General features: G+C 38.3%; 1 protein-coding gene, 1 non-coding gene and 1 pseudogene across 7 annotated transcripts in view; all 3 read right to left on the reverse strand.

The window, feature by feature from the left end:
* Positions 1-4,695: 4,695 nt before the first annotated feature.
* Positions 4,696-4,859, reverse strand: LOC115803665 (U1 spliceosomal RNA). The gene has a single exon (XR_004024437.1). It is a non-coding gene; the product is annotated as a U1 spliceosomal RNA (small nuclear RNA).
* A 48-nt stretch (positions 4,860-4,907) lies between these two features.
* Positions 4,908-24,226, reverse strand: part of L2HGDH (L-2-hydroxyglutarate dehydrogenase) — a 51,634-nt gene continuing 32,315 nt past the window's right edge. For 4 of the 6 annotated variants that reach the window (XM_022570612.3, XM_022570610.3, XM_089906139.1 and 1 more), the window contains 4 exons: positions 17,551-17,718; positions 16,499-16,656; positions 15,272-15,403; positions 4,908-6,933 (listed from right to left, as the gene is read on the reverse strand). In XM_022570612.3, coding sequence (XP_022426320.3) covers positions 6,738-6,933; positions 15,272-15,403; positions 16,499-16,656; positions 17,551-17,718 — 654 coding nt within the window. In that variant the 3' untranslated portion in view covers positions 4,908-6,737. The other 2 variants (XM_089906138.1, XM_022570613.3) reach the window with 2 other exon arrangements.
* Positions 17,725-22,212, reverse strand: LOC149750290 (histone PARylation factor 1 pseudogene; annotated as a pseudogene).

The raw sequence follows: 24,226 nt of genomic DNA on the forward strand, positions 1-24,226 counted from the left end.
ATCCACTGAATCAAGAATCTTTTCTAATAGATAAGCAACCAGGATATATTGTACAGCACGGGGAAATATAGCCAGTGTTTTGTAATAAGTTTAAGTGGAGCATAATATATAAAAAATATTGAATCATTGTGTTGTACACCTGAAACTAATATTGTAAATCAGAAATACTTCAATTAAAAAAATATCTCTAGGGCTTCCCTGGTGGCGCAGTGGTTGAGGGTCCGCCTGCCAATGCAGGGGACGCGGGTTCGTGCCCCAGTCCGGGAGGATCCTGCGTGCCGCGGAGCGGCTGGGCCCATGAGCCGTGGCTGCTGGGCCTGCGCGTCCGGAGCCTGTGCTCCGCAGCGGGAGAGGCCACAGCGGTGAGAGGCCCGCATACTTAAAAAAAATATATATATATATATATATATATATATATATAATAAATGGCCACACCCACATTCCCATGTACAATACTTGGGATAAAGGTAAGATAGGGAAATGCTTGTATCTCTCCAATCTTTCCATCAGTGAGGGCAAAGATCTTGGCTTATATAGAGTGTCTTTACTTTTCTCTCTCTTCCTGAACTCCAGCTATAAACTGCTAGGCTGTCAAACTACTGGACTGTGATTGTATTTTCTTGTAGGAGAGTAAAGTTGTTAATGGGAAGTTTCATTCTTGGCTAAGGAGGTTAGAAGCCTTCTCTGGGTCAAATCAGGTCTGAAGACACATTTTGTTTAACCAAAGCTATATTTAAAAATTTTAAACTGTTGTTAATATTTTAAAATTAAGAGATTTCATATAAAAATCTGGATTTTCAGCTTCTCTTGACAAAGATCTGGCAACACTGGGCCCTGATGCTTCCTGCAAGGGAATAATCAGCAGGCAGTGGGGTAGTGGCTGCCTCTTTAGAAAAATATGCCATCCGGTTTCCAGTTGGCTATACTCCCCTGCTGGCACTCTTCACCCTTTTATGTAACCTGCCTAGTCTCTATAGGCATCTGAGTTGTGATCTGTGGGCTAGGCAAACAGAAATGTGATCCACGTGCATGTGGAAGATAATCCAAGAGTGACACCAGTAAAAAGTTTCCCAACCAGACAAATGGGCCACCTAGAAAAACATGTTGGATCAATACTGTATACTCTACACTAGGCTAAAGCCAAGATGTGTCAAATATTTAAATGTAAAAAATAAAACCATAAAATAATCTGTTTATAACTTTGGAGTACAAAGACCTTTCTACTATGATATAAAAGGTAGATTGATAAATTCTATTTTTTAAAATGTATACCAAAGAAAAACACCACAAGCTAAGCCAAAAGGCAAATAACAAACTGGAAAAAATATTCGCAACTCATTTCCTACACAGTTAATCTCCCTAACATCTAAAGGAATTCCTGCAAATTAATAAGACTAAAACTTAATAAGAAAAAAAAGATAAAGGATATGAAAAGGAAATATAAATGTCTCAAACATATTGAAGATGCGCAACCTCATATTACAAAAATCGCAAATTTAAATAATACTGTTATCATTTTTCACCTATTAGAATAGCACAGATCAGAAAGTTTGATTATATACTATGTTGGTGAGAATATGGGGAAACCAGTACTCTGATAGATTATTGGTGAGATTGGTAAATTGGTTCAATCTCCATCAAGGGCAACTTGACAACATCCAAGATGCAAAGGCACATACACTTTGACCCGATAAATTCTAAGAATATGTCCTATAGGTGTACTTGCTCATATGTGAAATGACTTCGCACAGTATTATTCATTACGGTATTGTTTGTTACAGCAAAACAACAAAAAAACACCCTAGCAATAAACAATTTAAATAATCATCAGTAGGAATAAGGGACTGGTTCAACAAATAATAAATCCAGAGAATGGAACCTATAAAGTCATTTAAAAAGAACCAGGCCACTGTGTTCAGGCCGCTTGAACATTCTCCAAGATACACCACAAAGCGAAAAGAGCAGGATGTATAATACAGTATGCAGAGTATGCTACCACTTGTGTAAAAAAAAATGGAGACAGTATTTTATTATATATAAATATTTCTGCAAGGCTGCACAAGGTATTGATAAGTTTTGTTGCCTCAGGGATAAGAACTGGGGGGCTAGAGGAGAGAGGGAGACTTGCCACTGTGTACTTTTTTATGACTTTTGAATTTTCAACTATATGAATGTTGTACTTATTCAAAACATTAATTAAAAGCTGTTTTTTTAAATGAAAAACTCCAACCTCATTAGAAACACATGCTTCAAGTGTTGAAAAATAGAAGTATTAAACACACTGATACCATGAGAGAGAGGGCCTATGGGTATATAACAAAAACTCAATCATAAATTTGAGTTAAAATTAACATGCTATCATACTAAGAATTTGATAGTAATTTTACTTGTCTTTAGAATTTATTTTTAAAATTTTTTATTGAAGTATAGTTCATTTACAATGTCGTATAAGTTTCAGTTGTCCAGCACGGCGATTCAGTTATACACACACACACACACACACACACACATATATATATTCTTTTTAAGATTATTTTCCCTTATACATTATTACATAATACTGAGTACAGTTCCCTGTGCTATACAGTAGGTCCTTGTAGGTTATCTATTTTATACATAGTAATGTGTATATGTTAATCCCAGTCTTCCAATTTATCCCTCCCCCCACACCCTTTCCCCTTTAGTAACCATAAGTTTGTTTTCTGTCTCTGCCTCTTTCTGTTTTGGAAGTAAGTTCATTTGTGTCTTTTTTGTTTTTCTTTTAGATTCCACATATAAGCGGTATCATATGATATTTGTCTTTCTCTGTTTGGCTTACTTCACTTAGTGTGATAATCTCTAGGTCCATCCATGTTGCTGCAAATGGCATTATTTCATTCTTTTTTATGGCTAACATTCCATTGTGTATATATACGACATCTTCTTTATCCATTTTTCTGTTGGTGGACATTTAGGTTGCTTCCATCTCTTGGCTATTGTAAATAGTGCTGCATTGAACATTGGGGTGCATGTATCTTTTCGAATTATGGTTTTCTCTGGATATATGCCCAGGAGTAGGGTTGCTGGATCATATAGTAGCTCTATTTTTAGTTTTTTAAGGAACCTCCATACTGTTCTCCATAGTGGCTGCACCAATTTACATTCCCACCAACAGTGTAGGAGGGTTCCTATTTCTCCACACCCTCTCCTGCATTTGTTATTTGTAGACTTTTTGGTGATGGCCATTCTGACCAGTGTGAGGTTATACCTCACTGTAATTTTACTTGTCTTTTTAGAATTTAGAATGGCTTTAAGGAGATAAGTTGAATGACCCAAGCACATCTCAAAATTTAAAAGGCAGTAAAAATTTTACCACTAATATTCTCTCAGGGCTTCCTTGGTGGCGCAGTGGTTGAGAGTCCGCCTGCCGATGCAGGGGACACGGGTTCGTGCCCTGGTCCGGGAAGATCCCACATGCCGCGGAGCGGCTAGGCATGTGAGCCATGGCCGCTGAGCCTGCACGTCCGGAGCCTGTGCTCCGCAACGGGAGAGGCCACAACAGTGAGAGGCCCGCGTACCGCAAAAAAAAAAAAAAAAAAATTCTCACTGAAAAACATTTTCAAGAAGGACTTAACTTTTCTCCCATTTACTCTCTCCTACTTCCTCCATTTATTTAAAGCTACAAGTGCTGCCAGTCAGTAGCAAACCAAAGCAATGCCACAGGAAACAATAAATGTTGTTGTCACTCACTTTCACGGTCCGTTGCTGTAGCTAACTCTGGTCCTCTTAACAGTCCACCTGCTGGAAAGAAATTGGAGCAGGCACTCAGATAGATGATTTGCCCTATAACCCATATGGGAGGCTCATGCCCAGAACCCCAACCCCGTGTAAGAGGTAGCATACCAAAAATGTCTTCCCAAGAGGAACAATAATTTTGTATGAAATTCCAAAAGATTTACTTATTGCCCTCCTCCCCATGGAAAAAGCACTGTGTATTGGTATGTTATATACATTCTACTATGGAACAGAAATAATGTTCCCTGGTACTCTGGGTATGAGGATGACACTGAAGTCAGCCAGATATTGCTACCACTACCAAATGGAGAGCCATTTTTTTTAAGTAGGAAAGTGCTCCACTTTTTTTTTCTTTTGGCTGTGTTGGGTCTTCATTGCTGCACACAGGCTTTCTCTAGATGCAGCGAGTGGGGGTCACATTTCGTTGCGGTGCTCATGCTTCTCATTGCGGTGGCTTCTCTTGTTGCGGAGCACGGGCTCCAGGTGCGTGGGCTTCAGTGGTTTCAGCTCACGGGCTTAGTTGCTCCGCGGCATGTGGGATCTTCCTGGATCAGGGATCGAACCTGTGTCCCCTGCAATGGCAGGCAGATTCTTAACCACTGCGCCACCAGGGAAGTCCCTAGTGTTCCACTTTTTAACCAAAATATAAACTACTCTACCTCATTTTTACACTATACACAAATACAAGCTTTTTTTTTGATTGGCTGCTATTTAAAGCCTATTGATAGCTCAAAATTTATATGAATCAGAGTTTTAAAAAAATCCTTATTTCTCCATATCCCTGTGTCATATTAACCACCATCCAGTACCCACATTAAATGGATGACACACTAAAGGTTCTCTTCAGTATTAGATAAACACAAACCACTGGACCCCTAGAAAACGGTCTTGAAGGATCTCTATTGTTAAAACAGAAAAAAACAGGGGAAAGCTCAAACACAGTTCCCCAATACCACAAATCATGCAGCCAAGTTTCCCACATTTGGGGAAATTGCAGGGGTCAGCACATCCAGAGTGCAATGCATGAGCTGCACCCTGGGAAAACCACCTTCATGATCATGGTATATCCCCTCCCAGGTAAGTACTGAATCAGAGTTTTTATGAAACTAAAAATTATTTTCACAACACCAAAGTTCATTAAAATATTTTTAATATTAATATACAATTCTTCTCTCTTAGAAATACACAAAACTTTTAAATATTATAGCATTATTCCACAACAAAACTCTATTGACATAAATAAAAACGTTTTACAAATAGAATAATCTACATTCAAAACGCTTTCAATCATTTTTTCACTTGTATTTTTTGGGGTATAGTAAAGACCCAAATGGAATGGGGGTTGCTTTAATTAGGGTAGTTATTTTTATAACTTCAGTCTTTCACAGCTTAGTGTATATGGAATCTTACTGTTAATGAAATAGAGAATTGTAATATTTTCCATCTCTTAATAGTCTTGCAATGAAACAGAAAATACCCTGTGCATCACATTTCTTGGAAGAATCAGTTGTTATGAAGAACCATTAGGGCTTGCTTCCTCTGTGAATACTTTCCAACTGCTTTCAGTATTCTCATCCCAAGTGCTGAAGAACTGTCTGATCTATTCACCTGAGATGTGCTATTCTGTAACATGAGCTGATGATGTGTATGCAGCCTTTCAAATTAACTGATGAGGTAGCTCAATCAATGTAATCGTTGGCTTGAAGTGAAAAGGAAGAAAACTGGTAAGTTTTGCTATCAACCAAAATGCTCATCTTTCTGACTCATCCATCACACAGTTTTGGAGAGACGAGAGGAAAGAAAAAATGAAGACTGGAAGATTATTCCAGAGAGAGCATATGTGAGGGAATGGATGAAAATTTCTCACCTAAATGGTGGTTCTGCAATAAGTTTCCCCATATTATACCATATTTTCATTTATATTTCTATTTTCCAACATTCTGAATTGCAAGAATCATTTCAACAGATACCACACACACACGTATATATATAGTACATAGTATACGGTATGGCACTGGGCAACAATTTAAAATACTCATGAAATACACATGATTGTAAGGCACTTTTGCGGTGTACAAAAGTGAATGCCTCAAAATTAGGTATTTCCCCAAAATGAAGAAACATCCTCATAAAGGTTTATAGGATTCTGGAAAAGTCAAGTAGGCATGAATCATTAGTGATCTTGGCCAACATCTGAGAACCTTGGTATGACTGAAGAACAGAGATATAAGAGATAAATACTATTTTAAATTACAAAGTTCTGTATCTCAGTGTCAGGATTCTAAGTTCTTTTAGTTTCTCAACCACAGAAGACTGAAGAGTAAGCAAAATACTCATTGTGGACTGCTGTTTAGATTTAGGGATGACACCAGACCAAGTGAATTATAAAGAAACTGGGAATAATAAATGCTTTGAGTTTCTTTTGCAAAGTTATTTCTTACAAATGTAGATAAGACAGAATCTTATTCAAACTACTTCAAAATGTGAAATTTCATGTATTTGAATCAACAATTTTAAATTCCCAAATACAAATACTGTTGCTCTAAATGATGTGAGCTTTTCTATGACTCTTCAAAATTAAAAGGTTTGCAACCTACAATATATTTTCTTGTCTAGGAAAGACAAAAAAGCTTAGATATTATAAAGCCAAAAAGTTAGGGGAATAATCACTTTTTCATGCTATAGTTCCCAGAAATTCCAAAAAAAGCCAAATCTCTAGATCATGGTTGGTGAGGACAGGTCATTAACAAAGTCAAGAATTCAGGACAGATACAACTGTACCTTTTTAAAGAGCATGGACTTTAAAAAATCATTATTTCCACATTACATAATTTAAAATATTCAGTGGTTATCTAAAATGACATTTTAAACCATTTTTCTTAAATGAAACTTAAAGAATGTAGTTAGTACATTCTTGTTGCTGAATGTGGAGATTAAAATGCATACCTAGCTCCTTTCATTATCTACAATTTAAATCTCTGTTGTACTTCATCTGCAATCATTCCAGAAATTGCAAGGGAAGAAGTGGCAGCAGGGGAAGGTGCATTTCTCACATGAAGAATGCGATTTCCGATATCCCCAACTCCTCCATCAAATACAAAATCTTCTACGAGATTTCCGTCTCTATCCAGGGCTTGGGCTCTTACTCCAGCTGGACCTCTGCAAAAGCAAGAGTGGTAGTCATCTGACTAGAAGCGACAGGACATTTTACATACGTGTCAGTGGTTTCAAAGTATTCTTAAAGCAATAAAGTCTTTATTCTTCTAAATGCACAATTATGTGAAAACCCGATAGGTTTGTGTTTAGCCAAAGGCTGCCAGTTGTAGCCTCTCAAGCATATATCCTTACCCTAAAATACACAAATGCGTTCTTTCCAAAAGTAGCAGATAAATCCATATTTAATTAGAATAGATGTATTTTTATTTAAATTTACAAAATGAATTTATTATACAATCAATCACTAGAATAGAAAGCAAGATAATACAAAGTAAAGAAAGCAAGAATTATGTGTGTCAGCTACATTCCTACATGCGCTACAGAATTCTAAGTATTTTTATGTTTTGTTTTGGTTGTACACTATTAAAAGTTATGGAAAAAATATTTGCAAATGGCAGCAAATTCTGGCTTTGTAGTTTGTTTTGATTTTTAACGGTTTAGCATTTAATATCAGGATAACCTTCAATTAATTAAAGAGAAATGACACACTCTCTTAATTAAAGGAAAAGCACAAAAATGAATTAACAGCATGTTAATACAGTTAAGAGCCTTTAACATTAAAAGTTCTGTTTTACAACATTTGAGTTTACAAATTAGATTTTTTTTTTTTTTTTTTTTTTTTAGTTTTAAAAATAAAGTTTACAGGGGCTTCCCTGGTGGCACAGTCGTTGAGAGTCCGCCTGCCGATGCAGGGGATACGGGTTCGTGCCCCGGTCCGGGAAGATCCCACCTGCCACGGAGCGGCTGGGCCCGTGAGCCATGGCCGCTGAGCCTGCGCGTCCGGAGCCTGTGCTCCGCAACGGGAGAGGCCCGCGCACCAAAAAATAAAAATAAAAAAAAATAAAAAATAAAAAAAATAAAGTTTACAGATAAAATCTGGATAAAATAATTTTGGAGTCCATAAGCACCTCCACTGAAACTGCTTAAGAAAACCCAGTTTGCAAACAGCTGCCTTATACACACCAACAAGACTCTAGAAATCAGGCAACAATATTAAACACTTTTTATTGATTCTGGGCAGATGCAGATAAGCACTTGAGGAAGATACAAAGAACAATACAAGAGCACTGCCCTCTAAGACCTCAGCCTGGCTGAGGAGAGATCATGATAATAACAGCTATTTTTTTACCAAGTGCTTACTCCATGCTAGGAATTCTCTCATTTAATCCTCACAACAACTCTAAGAGGCTGATATGTTTATAGTTTATATTTAACAGCAAAGAAGATAGATTAAGTAACTTGCCTGAAGTTACATAGCTATACAGTTCATCTGTAGAGAGATAAATAAGAATTACAACAACAGGGGTGAAAGGTTCTGTAATAAAAGTAATCTGTAATATAGAAGGCTGCAGGGAATCTAGACAGGAGATTTTTGAGCTGTAAGGATTTCCAAGTAAGAATCAGATACAAAGGGCTTCCCTGGTGGCGCAGTGGTTGCGAGTCCGCCTGCCGATGCAGGGGACACGGGTTCGTGCCCCGGTCTGGGAAGATCCCACATGCCGCGGAGCGGCTGGTCCCGTGAGCCATGGCCACTGGGCCTGCGCGTCCGGAGCCTGTGCTCCGTCCGCAACGGGAGAGGCCACAACAGTGAGAGGCCCACGTACCACAAAAAAAAAAAAAAAAAATCAGATACAACACTTACAGCACAAAAAGACAGAATGGGACTGAAGCTGAAATTTCTTAGGGTAAGGATACATAACAGCCTATTAGCCAGTGTATGGTCTATTTTGTACATTCTGTGTTTGTAGCTTCTCTCAACCAATCAAAACAGCATTTCACCTCTCTTTTCTTGGATAATGCTACTATTGCTGTTGTGAGCATCTCTATGAGTTTTCTTGTCCTTCTCCTTTTATCTCACAGAAAGCCAACATGCAGGGGACACACAGTGGCATGACTACCTACTGATGTTGAGTGTTCAAAATAAAAACTTTCCTCTCCATGAAGGTTTAGTTAGTATATTCTCCTTACTCTTTCTAAGCAAATAGAAGTTAGTACTGATTAACTACAGTTAAAAATGTGTCTATATTTATTTATTCCTCTTACAAACACCAACTATGTTCTCGACATCCCCTACAGTCCTGCCCAAGTATTCAAAACCTATAATCCAAACTGTAAAAAAAATATACAAGATTAACTTTTTCTAAGAAACTCACTTTAGTTCAAACTAAAGTAACTATTTAACATGGCATGTTTAAATTACCAAATTCTTCATGTTCCCTATTCAGCACTTAATGAAATTTCAGGGTTTTTCTTTGCATGATTACATATAGGCATTCCCCCTCAGAATATCTCAGCTTGAGATGAATATTATAATTTTGAAATTTCAGGTAAAATAAACCATAAACATCTTCAGGGCCGGAACTGAATCTTATACAATAGCCCTATTTTGCCCCCATGTCTAGATTTGTGTACATAGGAAGTATTCAATAGGGATAGAAAATTTGAATTGTTTAACTCTCAATCCTCTTAAATTCTATTTTAATAACTGAAAGAACAAATGATTCAGCAAATTTAATATTTGTGAATTTAGCTATATTTAACTGTTTAATGCTATTTGTAGCCACATATTTTGCCATATTTGCAGCTAAATTTAATAGAAATGCAAGGCCTAGACCCTTAAATATGTCTAGAAACAGCAGGTAAATATGTAACTAACGGCACTCATTCTTCTGAGAAGTGTTGTATTTATTGCTTTATTATTCTGTGGCAGGCATAATCCTGTGGGCTAGAAAACAGCTATGACAGGCTACAACTGACATCTCTGGACAGTTCCAAGTAGGACAATTTAGTATTTTATAAAACTCACATGGGATCTACTGTTAATCTAAAAACAGAAGTTCACAGGAGCATATTTAAATTGGGACTGGTGATATAGGGCAAGTCAACCATTCCATCTTAATTTCCAAATGTGAAGGAGGGTATTTTTGTTATTAATATTCAACCAAGCTGGATTGCAACAAGAGAACATGGTTTTTCCATGCCCAGTTTTTTAATTTTGTTGACAAACTGGTTTAGGGCTTAGATCATTTTGAGCCTTAGTAAATGTTCTGTGAGGGCTTGAATAACATGAGTATTCTATAACGGGGGTGAGGGAGTTCTATGCATCCCTTAAATTAAGTGGTTTTGTTTGTTGGTCTTTTAAGTTTTTGGCCATGCTGCACGGCACGTGGGATGTTAGTTCCTTGGAAGCACAGAGTCTTAACCACTGGACTGCCAGGGAAGTCCCTAAATCAAGTGTTTTAATTGTGTTATTCAAATCTAATTTTTTTTTTTTTTTTGGCCATGCCGAGTGCCTTGAGGGGATCTTAGCTTCCCGACCATGGATTGAACCTGGACCCCAGCAGTTAACCGAGTCCTAACCACTGGACAACCAGGGAATTCCCCTCAAACATAATATTTTATCTGCTTGAGCTATCATCTATCAACAGACATGTCTTAAAATCACCCATCACAATTATAGATTTGATTTCTGCTTCCAGTTATGTCAGTTTTTGTTCTCTGTATTTCTTAGCTCTGTTATCATATGCAACAAATTTATAGTGACCCTCCTTATTTATAACAATAATTTTTTACCTTAAAGTGTCTTTTATCTAAAATGAACCTAGGACTCATCTTTCTTCGAATAAGCATTTGCCTAACACATAGGTGGATTTTTAAAATCCAACCTGATAATCTCTGTCTTAACACATTTGCATTTATTATAATTTCTGATATTTGATTTCTACTATATTATTTTATGCTATTTAACCCGATCTTTTTCTGAAGTTTTCCCACCTCCTTTCTTGACTTACTGAGTTTTCTACATTCTTTTTTCTTCCTCTACTATTTGGAAGTTATATAATCTATTTACATTCTTGTATTTAGTTTTTTAATTCAGATGGGACTCACTGTGCATCTTGAATTTTATGTCTTTTTGTCCATTCCAGAAAATTCTCAAATACTTTTCTTCAAAGTATTGCCTCTTCTCAACTTCTCTGGAACTCCTATGAGATGGAGGCTGGAATCTTCTCATCTTCTCCATGTCTTAATTTGCACATGATGCATCTTTAGCTTACAACATTGTTCTCTAAATTCTTCAGATTTACCTTCCAATTTACTAATTTTCTCTTAAGGGAGGTCCAACCAGCTGTCTAACTTAATCATTTGAGTTTTAAAATTTAAGAACTATAGTTTTCATTTCTAGAAATTCTGATTACTTGGTTTCTAAATTTGCCTAGGGTATTTTTTAAATTATTATTCTTTTTCAGTTTTTTTCATTCCCTTTTTTAAAAAATTCATTGGAGCATACTTACTTTATGGCTTCTAATATTACTATTATCCAAAGTTGTTAGAGTCTAATTCTAGTATTTATTCTATCTGCTTACTCTCACTTATAGTGCTTTGGAACTTTTGCTGGTGAGTTCCTATTCAGCAGGGGGCGTTGGGTTGAAATTATGTCCCTCCACAGAGGTTTTATATTTGCTTCTGTCAGACACTCCAGGTGTATAACCATTCTAGGAACACCTTTTTTTTTTTTAATGGAAAATATTAAACATGTACAAAAGTAAAATGAACAGTATAAGGAACTCCCATGTATGTATTACCCAGTTTCAGTAATAATCAACACACAGCCAATCTTGTTTCATCTATATCCCCACTCTGTCTACCTCTCTCCACTGGATTATTTTAAAGCAAACCCCAGATGGCGTATCATTTCACTTCAATGTATATTTCTCTTAAAAGGATTCTTAATAATAATACAAAACTACTAACTGCTTAGTATCAACCATATTCAGTCTGTGGTCAAATTACCCTGATTTTCACTCACTCTAATCTGTTTAAAGTGAGAGAGTGAGAGGCAGAAGTGTTAGTCTGAAGCAGGATCCAAATAGGAATGGATCTACTTTTTAAGCTAGATCCATTTCTCAGCTTAAAGTTCCTAGATCAAACTAGTGGTACAAATTGAAACTCCAAGTACTTGTGAGGGAAGGCCCAGGGTTCTAGATTTTTAGGAGATTTTTTTTCTAGACTTCCTTTTCACTGAGGGTATAGCCCTTCCAGAGTCCCTGGTTTTACAAAGGGATCTCAGTTCCAACCCTTTACCTTTTACAGACCCAAGGCTTCCTTTCCAGCACTTGAGTAGCAATTAAAATATAAGGTCCCTAATGTTTTATATCCTGATTTGTGTGGTGGATACATGAATTTATACAATTTCCAAACTTCATTGAGCACTCAAGATCTGCATATTTTATTGTCTGTAAATCACAGATCAATTAAAAACAAAACTCAGTTATATTTACATCAAAATCAGAAAATCCTCCCTACCTTTCCAAGTCAGCATCAGCACTAATTCCTCTTAGTTCTTGGGTATTCAATTTCCTCTCTGTTTTCGTTTCTGGGATGCCCTTATTTTCTTGCACTCTCAGCTGTAAGCATTTCAAGGGATTTTTATTGTATTTTCTCCAGACTCTCTCATTAGTATTTTGCAGTGTGAGAGTTACCAAATTCTCTAGACTAGTAGCTCTCAAACAGGGGAGACTTTGCCCCCTAGAGGATATTTGGCAACGTCTGGAGACATTTTTGGTTGTCATACTAGGGGAGTACTGCTGGCATCTAGTGGGTAGAGTCCAGGGATGCTGCTAAACATTCTACAGTGAACTGGACAGTCCCCCACAATAAAGGATTATTTGGCCCCAAATGTCAACAGTACCAAGAATGAGAAACCCTTTTTTGCAAAAGGGTCTAGATCACCTTTATTGCAGGATTTTTGGCTTTTACCCTTGCATTTCACAGTAGTGTGGTCTTTAGCTATCACGTGCAATGAAAACATCTTGCCTGAAAATTTACTACAGAATTCCCCCAAGAAGATATTTTCAAAATGAAGTGTGGGAAAAAGAGGGGATCTTGGCAAATATGTCATCATATTTTACATCCTTACAATGCTAACAGATACAAACTACTGTTAGATTGCCATGTCAAAATTAATCACAGAACAAATTAAAGGACTTTAGAGCTAAAATTAGGAACCGTAAAGATCATCATTTAATAATGAGAAGTCTGTATACCTAATGCATACATTTGACAGGTTATAACTTTACATTCCAATCTAATGTTCACTGGTAAGTTATTGCCCAAGATACTCTGGCTGGGCAATGAGAAGTCCAACTGGATCCCTTTTGGTAGCTACTGCAACTAAAGGACACCGTCTTGAGCTAAACATTCCACTAAAAGTGTTGCTTTGGTTCCTTTTTACTATCCAGAACTACCTAATATGCTTCTTCCCCAATATTAATGATAGGGCATTTATGGTGTTATACTGGTTGCAATCAGGACTTAGGCTTCAAAATGTGGGAAGTCTATTGACCTTATTTTTTTGTATTATTATTATTATTTAAGATTCTAGGCATATAACAAGGTACAGAGAATAACATAATGAACACCAATATTTTTTTTACCAAACAGCTTAAGAAATAAGCATTATAGATATGATAGAAGCCCCCTGTCAAACTCTCTGCATCCCATTCTCTTGTCTCCCCGGAGATAAACACTCTCCTCAGTTAGGTGTTTATCACTCTCATGTTTGTTTTTATTTTCACATTACATGTGCAATCCATATACATACACAGTATAAACATATAAATGGTATCAAACATATCTTCTACAATTTTCTTTTTGTTACTGATAATTTCCTGCATTTAAGAGCTACAGGAATCAAATGGAATTGCTGAATATGTTCAGCTTCTCTATCTTCAGAGAGAAACTCATCTGTGACTGGGTTGAATTTGTCCCCAAATGCACCTGCCTACAGTGTTGTGTGCCCTTTTCTACTACCTGGTAATGAAACTGGTAACTGAAATTCACACCTTTCCACCCAGAGACAAGGGTATTCACCAAAACCCACAAGCCCCAAGGTTCAGTTCTACCACGTGAAATCCACTGGTCTAAAGAGTTTTCCTCAGGCTTCTACAAAAGAGTGGTAATCAAATCTGCATAGTGAATTCACTGCAACTATTTACACACAGAATTCACTATGCCCACCTATTGTGTTTTCCAAGGAATATTAACAGCAGTAAAAGACACTAGATTTGACCAATCTATTTTCAGATATAAAACATAACAAGTCTGCTAAAGCAGACCACAGAAAACATAAAAGCCTTCATTTATAGGTGAGTGAAAGAACATAAAGCCTAGATATTTTTATCCCTTCTATTTCAGAAGGTGAGTAGAGTGCTGAGAGAGATAAGAGTTAAAAACATTAGCTGGGTTTTAATAGTTCTTCTAAGGATTCAAAGAGGCTGGTCTGAGAATGATACATGAGAATCAGATTTAGACCAGGAGGCTCCCCTGAGGGAGACAGCTGACGTGATTATTGCTCTCTTCCCAGATACAGAGGCGAGCTGCTGATATATTACACCAGGCAAGTTCAGCAGCTGTTACTGAGGAGACAGACACTTAGTGCTCTAGAGATCCATTGCGGGATGGATTCAGGGAGGAGAGGATCTCAAAGACCACTGCTGATTAGGCCTAACAAATGGCTGGTTCAGGGGAAAAGATGAGCACCCTAAAAATATCACCAAAAAGAAAATAGGCTTGTGTGGCATTTAGGACAAGGTATAGATCAAGTCCAGAAAGCCTTTTATCTTTAAGAAAAAAACATTTTTTTTAAGGAATCCTTCCTTTGCCCCACACGCCCACAGCAAGCACTCAGACTGATTGCTACCATACTATTTCCCACTTCTGTTCTACAAATAGTCCTTGAGGGAAGTAGGATCCAAGAAAGAACAAAATAAGTACAGAGGAAGCAAGGTAAGATGCCAGGTATGAGTATGTTTCTAAAAGCTTTTAAGAATCAATCAAAGAATAATGTTTTAATATGCTTATTACCTAATTAGGTAACATGGTGATCAATGATCTTATACAGAATTAAAAGTCAGAAAGCTTTGGAATCACAAGAGTAAGTGGCCAGGGAGATTAAAGAAACTTCAGGTGAGATGTTTATCATGAGTGATAGCTAGACACAAAAGTGAAGGTGGCATCATAACACAACTGAAATGGAGATTTCAGCTTAATGCTGTAAGGCAGTCCAGATAATCATAAATGGACCTAGTTCAAGCACTAAGGGCCATGATGCAGCAATGCCCAAACTGCAAGGGGAATGAACAACTTGTTGAGAAAGAGAGAGCACACAAAAATTCAGTGGACACACTGATTGAAAGTGTGCTTACAAGTCACCAAGTCAGACCCACCTCCCAAGTTCACCTAGGACATGACTGTATTTACAACCCTTATGGCTTTTCCTTACCTAAGTATGTCACTGATAGTAATTTCAGGGATAAACTTTTGAAGGTGCTTCACTGTTGCACTGAGAAAACAGGCTTTGTACATTTCATTAACTCCATAGGAAAAATTCTGGAACACCAGTTTAATCAAGCCACTGAAAGCAAAGAAAATAAAATCTTTATGAGAGAAAGGAATTCTTTATTATCATACAACACCTTTACAGCTATTAGATTTGGGGGTGGGGTGTGGCATCACAGAAATCTATGCAAAGTCAGAAAAACCACATATTAAAAGAAAATCAGCTTTTGGCCTACGTAAGAAGGAAACTTCATCAAAGGAATATCTTCCCAACTCTAAAAGTAAACACCATTCAAACTCAAATTCCCAGGGAATGCTGGTTTCAAACTAGGATAAAGCCTGCCAACATCAAGGCTTTCTAATGCAATGTTATGTGCTTTCAAAACACACCTAAAAGGCATTAAAGATCTTTAAATCATGGCATTAAACATGTGGGACATTTACCCTACTTTTCTTTAGTCAGCCAGAGGTGAGACGCTCTAGTAGTGATTCTCACGTGAGACTCTGGGGAGCTTATGTACATCTGTATTTTTACAAGCATACGTGCTAGGAAGCCCCATCCTAAACCTGTTTCAGAATCTGTGCAGGGTGAAACTCAAGTATAGCTTTAAAAGCTTTCTAGTGATTTTGATGATGTGAAACCCTCTAGAGAGCAACGGTGCTAAAAGGACAAAATACTTCACTGAGTTATTTCTTACAATAGTAAACAATCTGCATTCCAGGTCAACACAGCAGTACTGTTAGTCTTCCACAAAAAGAAACAATCTTGCTTATCAGCAGTTTCTCCAGAGGTTTTCAAAATCATGGTGACTGGCCTGAAATGATCTTATCAAAGTAAACCATCTACTGATTTTGAGAGAAACTTCTGTTTTTTTTCAAGCTCAGCTAGAAGGTTAGCAAAACAAGATCTGGATTCTCAGATGTGTGATCGCTCGTGGCTCTTGGTCTTGTTCTTTTTAACCACAACATCACCCTGGCTCATCAGAGTGTTCTTGAAGTAGTTAAAATGTTATGCTTATTCCACAAAGCTCTTAATTTAGATTAATTAAAAAACCAATATACCAATCACAAATATGAAGATTTATCCAATAAACAGAATATCGAGAAAGAAAAAAATCCCATATTAAAAATATAAGCACACAAAATCAATTTTTTAAGGAAATAAAGTTACCTCTTGATAATTATATCCATAATATCTCTGGCACTGAAGTAAAAGGGTCTGTAACCCTCTCGTTTAAAGGCAAGAACTGCATTCGGCCCTAGCCAAATACTGCCGTCCATCCTTGGTGTGAAGTGAACTCCTAGGAAAGGAAATCGGCTATCTGGGACCTATGGATTTAACAGAGCAAAGAACTATTAGCCCCATTTCATACTGCATTTTATTACACATGCAAACATTCAACTGGTAATATAAAACATTTCCTTCCCATGCATCTGATTTGCATTACTTTTGATCTGTACTCAGATAATACTTTTCTATTTACATGCTTCTGCCTAGAAATGCCACACAGGAAACCTGATGCTATGACAATAAGGCACATCGTCCCATCTATTCCTCTTTCTGGGTAAAGAAAAAAAACAACTGTCCTACTTTAGGTTATTCCCCACCTCCACCCTCCCCAAGTAGGGATATATGTGGGTGGCAAATAAAATCAGAGCTGCTGGAAAAAAACACACCTTCATAGCACAGCCTTTTGTAAAGTGGGAATGCAATACTTGGAACAGATGAAATGGAAGTTTTGGCAAGGTCAAAAACATTAAATAGCTGAATACTGGTTGTTCAACCTAGTAGTTCCAGACAGAAGAATGAGCTTTTCATTTAAACGGCTCTGTCTTCTCTACACCATGAAACTACACAGTGGCCAAATCCCCTTTTCTGCACTTACAGACAGTGATCTGAGAAAGAGGGTTGGCATCTGGGCATGCTATAAGGAAAAGTTCTGTTATGAGTACTCCTTCCACCAGAGAAGTGGAAGAATTGGGTTCTTTCTTCACAGCCCTTCCCATGGTGCACTCAAGCTTTCCTGTACTTGTGGGCAAGTCATTATAATTGAATGACTATGATATCGGAATAAAGATTTGGGGATTCAACCACAAGAGAAACAGGTGGAATGACTGCACCAAAAGCCCTTCAAAATATCTTACTTCTCACCCCGGGAAAAGTTTTTGTTTCATTCCCCTTTTTGCCCACAACCATCTTGAGAAGACAGAAGTACTACCTACTGGATAAATATTCCCTTTTACAAGATAGCGTTTTTCTGGCTTCAAGAGCAGGTAATCTCCCCGGAATGGTACAATTCGCGGATTGGGATTGCAGCCACTCAACTCGGAAATACGGTCTGAGTGAAGTCCTGCACATGTCACAACATACTGACATCGAACCTCCTCTCCCTAGTGCAAGAGAAAAGAACAGTGACTTGTGGGAAGTAGAAAGATTAGGTGGAGGAGGGGGAGAGGGAGAGGGCGGATAGATGATAGAAAAGACAATAAGGGCACAGATATGGACTTCTTCCTTTTTATTCCTTTTAAAAGAGGAAATTAAAACAAGTATCAGCAAAATAAGTTCTTCAGCATTTAGGTGGCAGGTAGGAACTTAGGGCAGTGGCACACAAGAGGATGTACCTTAAATTTTGTACTTTAATCTAGAGATACAGTGGTTGACCTAGTGAGGATACCTAACAAGCCACACACACATACACCCGTATTTTACTAACACCTAGCACGGAACTTAACTACTTGTTGCATGAAGTAGTAAACTTCGTTTAGGTGGCCCCAACCAATTTGGCTTCCTTTGTATTTCAGATAGCTTCTCCTGTCTTAGGTAGGAGTAATTGATCTTATTACTCAATAACCTTGCACAATTCCCACTGTAACCTACCCACCAACCAATTTCTGCTTCCTGATCAGTATCTACTTTGCAAACTGAAGCTACTTTCAAAAACTCATTCGTTCAACCCACATTTACTGAGAACGCACACTACAGTCAAGGTTTGCTTTAGTGACTATGAGACTGCTAATCTTAGGCTGTGTTTTCTCATAAATTTTATTTTGTGGTTATCTACATATTTTTAGGTTTACTCTGCCAGGGTTGCCCAATTTGCAACTCTATTTCCTAAATGATTTCATTTAACCCTAATTCACCACCACACTCTAATTTCTATCGCTTTATTTCTTACAGAGGAGACAACTAACACCTTCTTGCTTCAGGTAATTTCTTGTTCCTAGATCTCCTTCCCCGAGGACCTATTTCTGAAGCCTTGGAGCTCTCACCTGCCTCAACGTTCGTTCTTTCTTTCTTTGTAGCCCTTACTGATTCAGCCTTATTTTATCTCCGCGTGCATGCTATTTTTGCTTAGCTACCAAGATAAGCATCTTTTCATGAGTTATACAAGTCACACTGATGACAAAAATCAGATGAAACTTGTTTATAGTGAATTCAAATTAGCTAGACTAAACCATGAAAGTTTTAAGATGCTTGAAGTCAAAGGACCATGTCAACAAAAACAGAAGTAGGTTGGTATCTTTCCTGTTCATCTAGAGTTATATACCAGAAGTACAAAAAAATTCTTTGTGATATAAATCTTCTAGTTACTACTTAAAGTTCAGCAACTCTTTGTTGAAGAGGAGCTTTATAAACGTAAAGTGAAGAGGAGCTTTATAAATGTAAAGATAAGAGAATTTATAGAATGGTACCAGAATGCAATAACCTAGAAGTTCTCTCTTAAAAGCTCAAGGAACAGGCTTCACTGGTGGCGCAGTGGTTGGGAATCTGCCTGCTAGTGCGGGGGACACGGGTTCGAGCCCTGGTCTGGGAGGATCCCACATGCCGCGGAGCGACTAGGCCCATGAGCCACAAATACTGAGCCTGCGCGTCTGGAGCCTGTGCTCTGCAACAAGAGAGGCCGTGATAGTGAGAGGCCCAAGCACCGCGATGAAGAGTGGCCCCCGCTTGCCACAACTAGAGAAAGCCCTCACACAGAAATGAAGACCCAACACAGCCAAAAAAAAAAAGCTCAAGGAACAATTCTAAAGAAAAAATTTATTAAAAACTGTCATACGTCTCTGAAATCAGTTTATGCTATACACGAAACAATTATTAAATTCAATAACACATTTATTTCACACCCAAAATTGAAATATTGAATTTACATTGAATAATTTGTTCAAACATAAATTTCTTTAAAAAAATAAACTATGCATTATTGTTGCTATTTCATAAGTGAAAGACTTTTTCCCCATATGCAATCTATAAATCTTTAGTTTGCAAATCCTCTCCCCAAAAGTTTATTTTAAAAATTCATTTTCTTTTAACCTGTCATAAAAGCATAAATATTCAACTTGATAAGTTGACTCAAACTTTTATTTTTTCATTTTTTTAAAACAATTCCATTTATTTATTTTTTTAATTTATTTTTTATTTTTTTAAAGATTTAATTTTACCTGATTTTTGGCTGCGTTGGGTCTTCGTTGCTGCACGCGGGCTTTCTCTAGTTGCGGCAAGCGAGTGCTACTCTTTGTTGCGGTGCATGGGCTTCTCACTGCGGTGGCTTCTCTTGTTGTGGAGCACAGGCTCTAGGTGTGCAGGCTTCAGTAGTTGTGGCTCATGGGCTCAGTAGTTGTGGTTCGTGGGCTCTAGAGTGCAGGCTTAGTAGCTGTGGTGCATGGGCTTAGTTGCTCCGCGGTGTGTGGGATCTTCCTGGACCAGAGATCGAACCCATGTCCCCTGCATTGGCAGGCGGATTCTTATCCACTGTGCCACCAGGGAAGTCCCTCAAAATTTTAAATTATATTTTATAATTTAAAATATATATTAAAATTATATTTTAAATTTTAAATTATATTATTTAACTATACTAAAAGAAAATGTCAAAATAAAAGCAACAACTATAGCAAATTTGGGTGAAATACATATCCACTGGTATCCCATAGGCCCCTGCATATCCTGCATCACTTGATGCCGTACTCTAGTGAAAATGTTCCTTAGATGAGGGCAGGGGCAGAAGCAGACTTTTAATCTTTTTTATTTTTTAGCTTTATAAAAGTTTTTAGTAAACGTTTCCATCAGTTTATTTTATGTACTCCTTAAAAAAAAATCACAGGTTTAATATTAATGCTTTAAAGTATTATACACCAAAGAAAGCCAATTCTCATTCATGCTGCAAGTTGGTCTGTGTTTTCTTTACTCCTGTTTACCAGATAATCTTCAATAATTTCTGCAAAGAGACTTCTCTTCAACAGAGTACAGGTAAGAGGTAAAAGCTGGCAGGTAACTTTATGACAATAGTCTGAACCATAACAAGGAAGTCCATTCCCACTTAAGCCCCATCCCATAATCACATTCATCACTAGCAAACTGCACAGAAGTCATCGCTGAATGAGAGCAAAAGCTTTTAGTCTCTCATCACTTTGTGCTTCAAAAATTGTCTTGCAAATTCCCTTGAAGTTGGCATCTGTTTCAGGGAGCTCTCCGTACTCAGCATCATTTTCATCTACTGGGACAACTAAGCCTGCATCATGAAAAGTCTTTGTCTTGACTTTCTTATCTCTATGTTTCATCTTCATGATTCTCTGTTCCAATGAGTAACCCAGTGCTCTGGCTGCTTCTGTGCAGTTTTCATCTATGTTTTTCAAGAGACTAGTTTTCTTTTTATGTTACTTAAGTTTTTCATCAAAACAAATTTGACTGCGGCAAACACATTATCTCCATTTTGATCAATTATACAATTTTTCTTTGCTCCATCTGTACCAACATATACAGGAGGTTCATCAGGAGACTCCCTGAAATACCCCACATGGAACTGAATTTTATTATCTCCAGTAATAACAGTCTGGAACTCAGGAGGGTCATAGTAAAATCTCCAGTGAAGGTTAATATTGGGCTTGCTGATTTTTTGTTCACTTTATACTTCGTAAAGACCCATTAATCGAAGGCCAAGGCTTGCAGAAAAGTGCATCCGCTGACTTCTCAGGATCAAGTTCTTCACAGAAATTCCAGAAGTGATAGAAATCTTCAGGCAGGGCTTCCCTGGTGGCGCCGTGGTTAAGAATCCACCTGCCAATGCAGGGTACACGGGTTCGGTCCCTGGTCTGGGAATATCCCACATGCCGCAGAGCAACTAAGCCCGTGCGCCACAACTACTGAGCCTGCACTCTAGAGTCCACGAGCCACAACTACTGAACCCACATGCCACAACTACTGAAGCCTGCGCACCTAGAGCCCGTGCTCCACGACAAGAGAAGCCACTGCAATGAGAAGCCCACGCACCACAATGAAGAGTAGCCCCCGCTCACCTCAACTACAGAAAGCCCGCGCACAGCAACAAAGACCCAACACAGCCAAAAATAAATAAATAAAATAAATAAATTTATATATATAAAAAAGAAATCTTCAGGCAGAGAAAGCTTATGATGATTTTCTATTTCTTTTCTAAAGTCACTGGAGACATCAGCTTTACAGGATTTACTCCTCCTTCACTTCAAATGTTTTTTTCACACTGTTGCTCCTCCACACCGGGCCTGCACTTCCCACCGCTGCCAACCATTCTGCTTTTTAATCCTTTTTTGAATGGAGACTCTGGTTGCTCTGCCACTTGGGCCACATGATCCAGCAGCTCTGATGGTAACTGCAGTGTGTGGTTGATAGTGATGTTTTACGGAGACCGTGGTAGGCCCCTAGAGGTGGAATCAGTACAGAACCGTAGGATTTTGGAGGAAAGTTATACCATCCTCTGCAGGTAATTAGCCTCCTTTTGAGAAAGTGCTTCTGCCTTTGGCTCAGCACTCGACCACAGGTCACCAAGTTACCATGTGAACTACCCATTATGAACTAGGTATTGTCTGACTCACCAAGCTGCAAAATTGGGTGTGTACACAGCACTCCGTCATCAAGAGGAAGTGGAATATACAAGATAAGGGTTGTATAGGTCCTGTAGGCACACATAAATTGTGCAGGCAAGTGGCTCAAATTCCCATGACCTCTACTGCTAAATCATCTCCTCCCTCTCAGCCTGCCCCCATGGCCCCATGGAAAGTTCTCTGTCATCAGCTGACCAAGGAAGAAAAAAATACAGGCCTGGTTTACAAATGGTTCTGCACAACATTCTGGCGTCACTTGAAAATGAACAGCTACAGCACCAGAGCCCCACTCGGGAGTGGCCCTGAAGGACTGCAGTGAAGGGAAATCTTCCCAGGGGGCAGAACACTGAACGTTATACTCGGTTATTTATCTTACCTAGAAGGAGAGATGGCTAGAAGTATGGATTTACACTGCTTCATGTGCAATGACTAATGGTTTGCTGGATGGTCAGAAAAGGGAGCTCTGGAGAAAAGGTATGTGAATGGACCTCTCCAAACAGGCTCAGATAAAAAAGATATTTGAGTACTATATGAATGTTCACTAAACAGTGATCATGGAAGAGGAAGATTTTAATAATCAGTAGACAAGATGACCTGCTCTGTGGACGTTAGCTAGCCTCTTTCCCCAGGTACCCCTGTCCTCACCCAATGGTTTCATGAACTAAATGGTTATGGCAGCAAGGAGGTAATGCAAGGGTTCAGCAACATGGACTTACTCACCAAAGCTGATCTGTTTACAACCACTGCTGAATGTTCAATCTGCCAACAGCGGAATCAACAGAGCCACTGATATGGTCCCTGGACCACTTCAATCAGAAACCAAAGGCAGCACTCAGTGCTCACTGGAATAGACACTTGCTCTGGATATAAATTTGTCTTCCCTGCCCACAATGCTTCTATGGAAACCACCATCTGTGAACTTATAGGATGCCTTATTCACTGTTATGGTATTTTACTTAGAAGAATTACTTCTGATCAGTGAGCTTATTTTACAGGAAATGAAGTATAACAATAGGCTCATGCTTGTGTAATGCACTGATTTTATCATTTTCCCCACAATCCTGAAGCTGCTGGGTGACAAAAAGTAGAATGGGCTTTTGAAGATTGAATAACAGCACTAGCTGGCTGGCAACACCTACAGGCCTGGGGCAAGGTCTTCCAGGATTCTCTACATGCTCTAAACCAGTGACTAATATATGGTGTTGTTTCTCCCATAGCCAGGTCTGGAAATCAAGAGGTAGAAAATGGGAGTAGCTCCTTACTATTACAGTAAAATTTTTTGCTTCCTATCCCTACAACTTTTGGCTCTGATGGTCTAGAGGTCTTAGTTCCCAAGGGAAAAAGGCTTCCATTAGAGAATAAGCAATGGTTGCATTAAGTTAGGAATTGATACTGCCATACTTGGCCACTTTGGGTTCCCCCTGCCAGTGATCAATAGGCAGTGGGGATTACTGTACTGAGTGGGGTAACTGATTCTGACTCTCAAGGAGAAACTGAGTTGCTACCACATAGAGGGCTCAGGGATGATAAAGAGGAGTACATCTGGAATGTAGCTCTCCTGGGACATGCCTTAATTTTCCCATGTATTATTATAAAACTTAATGGAAAGTACCACAACCCAAAACAGGCAGGGCTTCTAATGGCACAGACACTTCAGGAATGAAAGTTTGAGTTACCCCACCAAACTAGGAACCATGACCAGCTGAGATGCTTGCCAAGGGCAAAGGGACTATGGAATGAGTAGTGGAAGAAGGAAATTATAAATATCAGCTATGACTACATGTCTGGTGACAGAAATGAGGAGTGTAGTAGCTATGGGTATTTCTTCCTTATTTTGAAATAAATATATTTGTCTATAAATTACCCAATTATTTCTTTATCCTCATTATTATGGACTGAATTGTGTCTTCCCCAAATTCATACGTTGAAGTCCTAATGCCCAACGAGACTGTATTTGGAGACAGGACCTTTAGGGAGGTAATTAAGGTTAAATAAGGTCACAAAAGTGGAGCCCTAATCTAATAGGAATGGTGTTCTTATAAGA

The sequence above is a fragment of the Delphinapterus leucas genome, chromosome 2 (genome assembly GCF_059928025.1).
Source record: "Delphinapterus leucas isolate spDelLeu-1000000601 "Yukka" chromosome 2, BTC_Dleu_Yukka2, whole genome shotgun sequence".
NCBI lineage: Eukaryota > Metazoa > Chordata > Mammalia > Artiodactyla > Monodontidae > Delphinapterus > Delphinapterus leucas.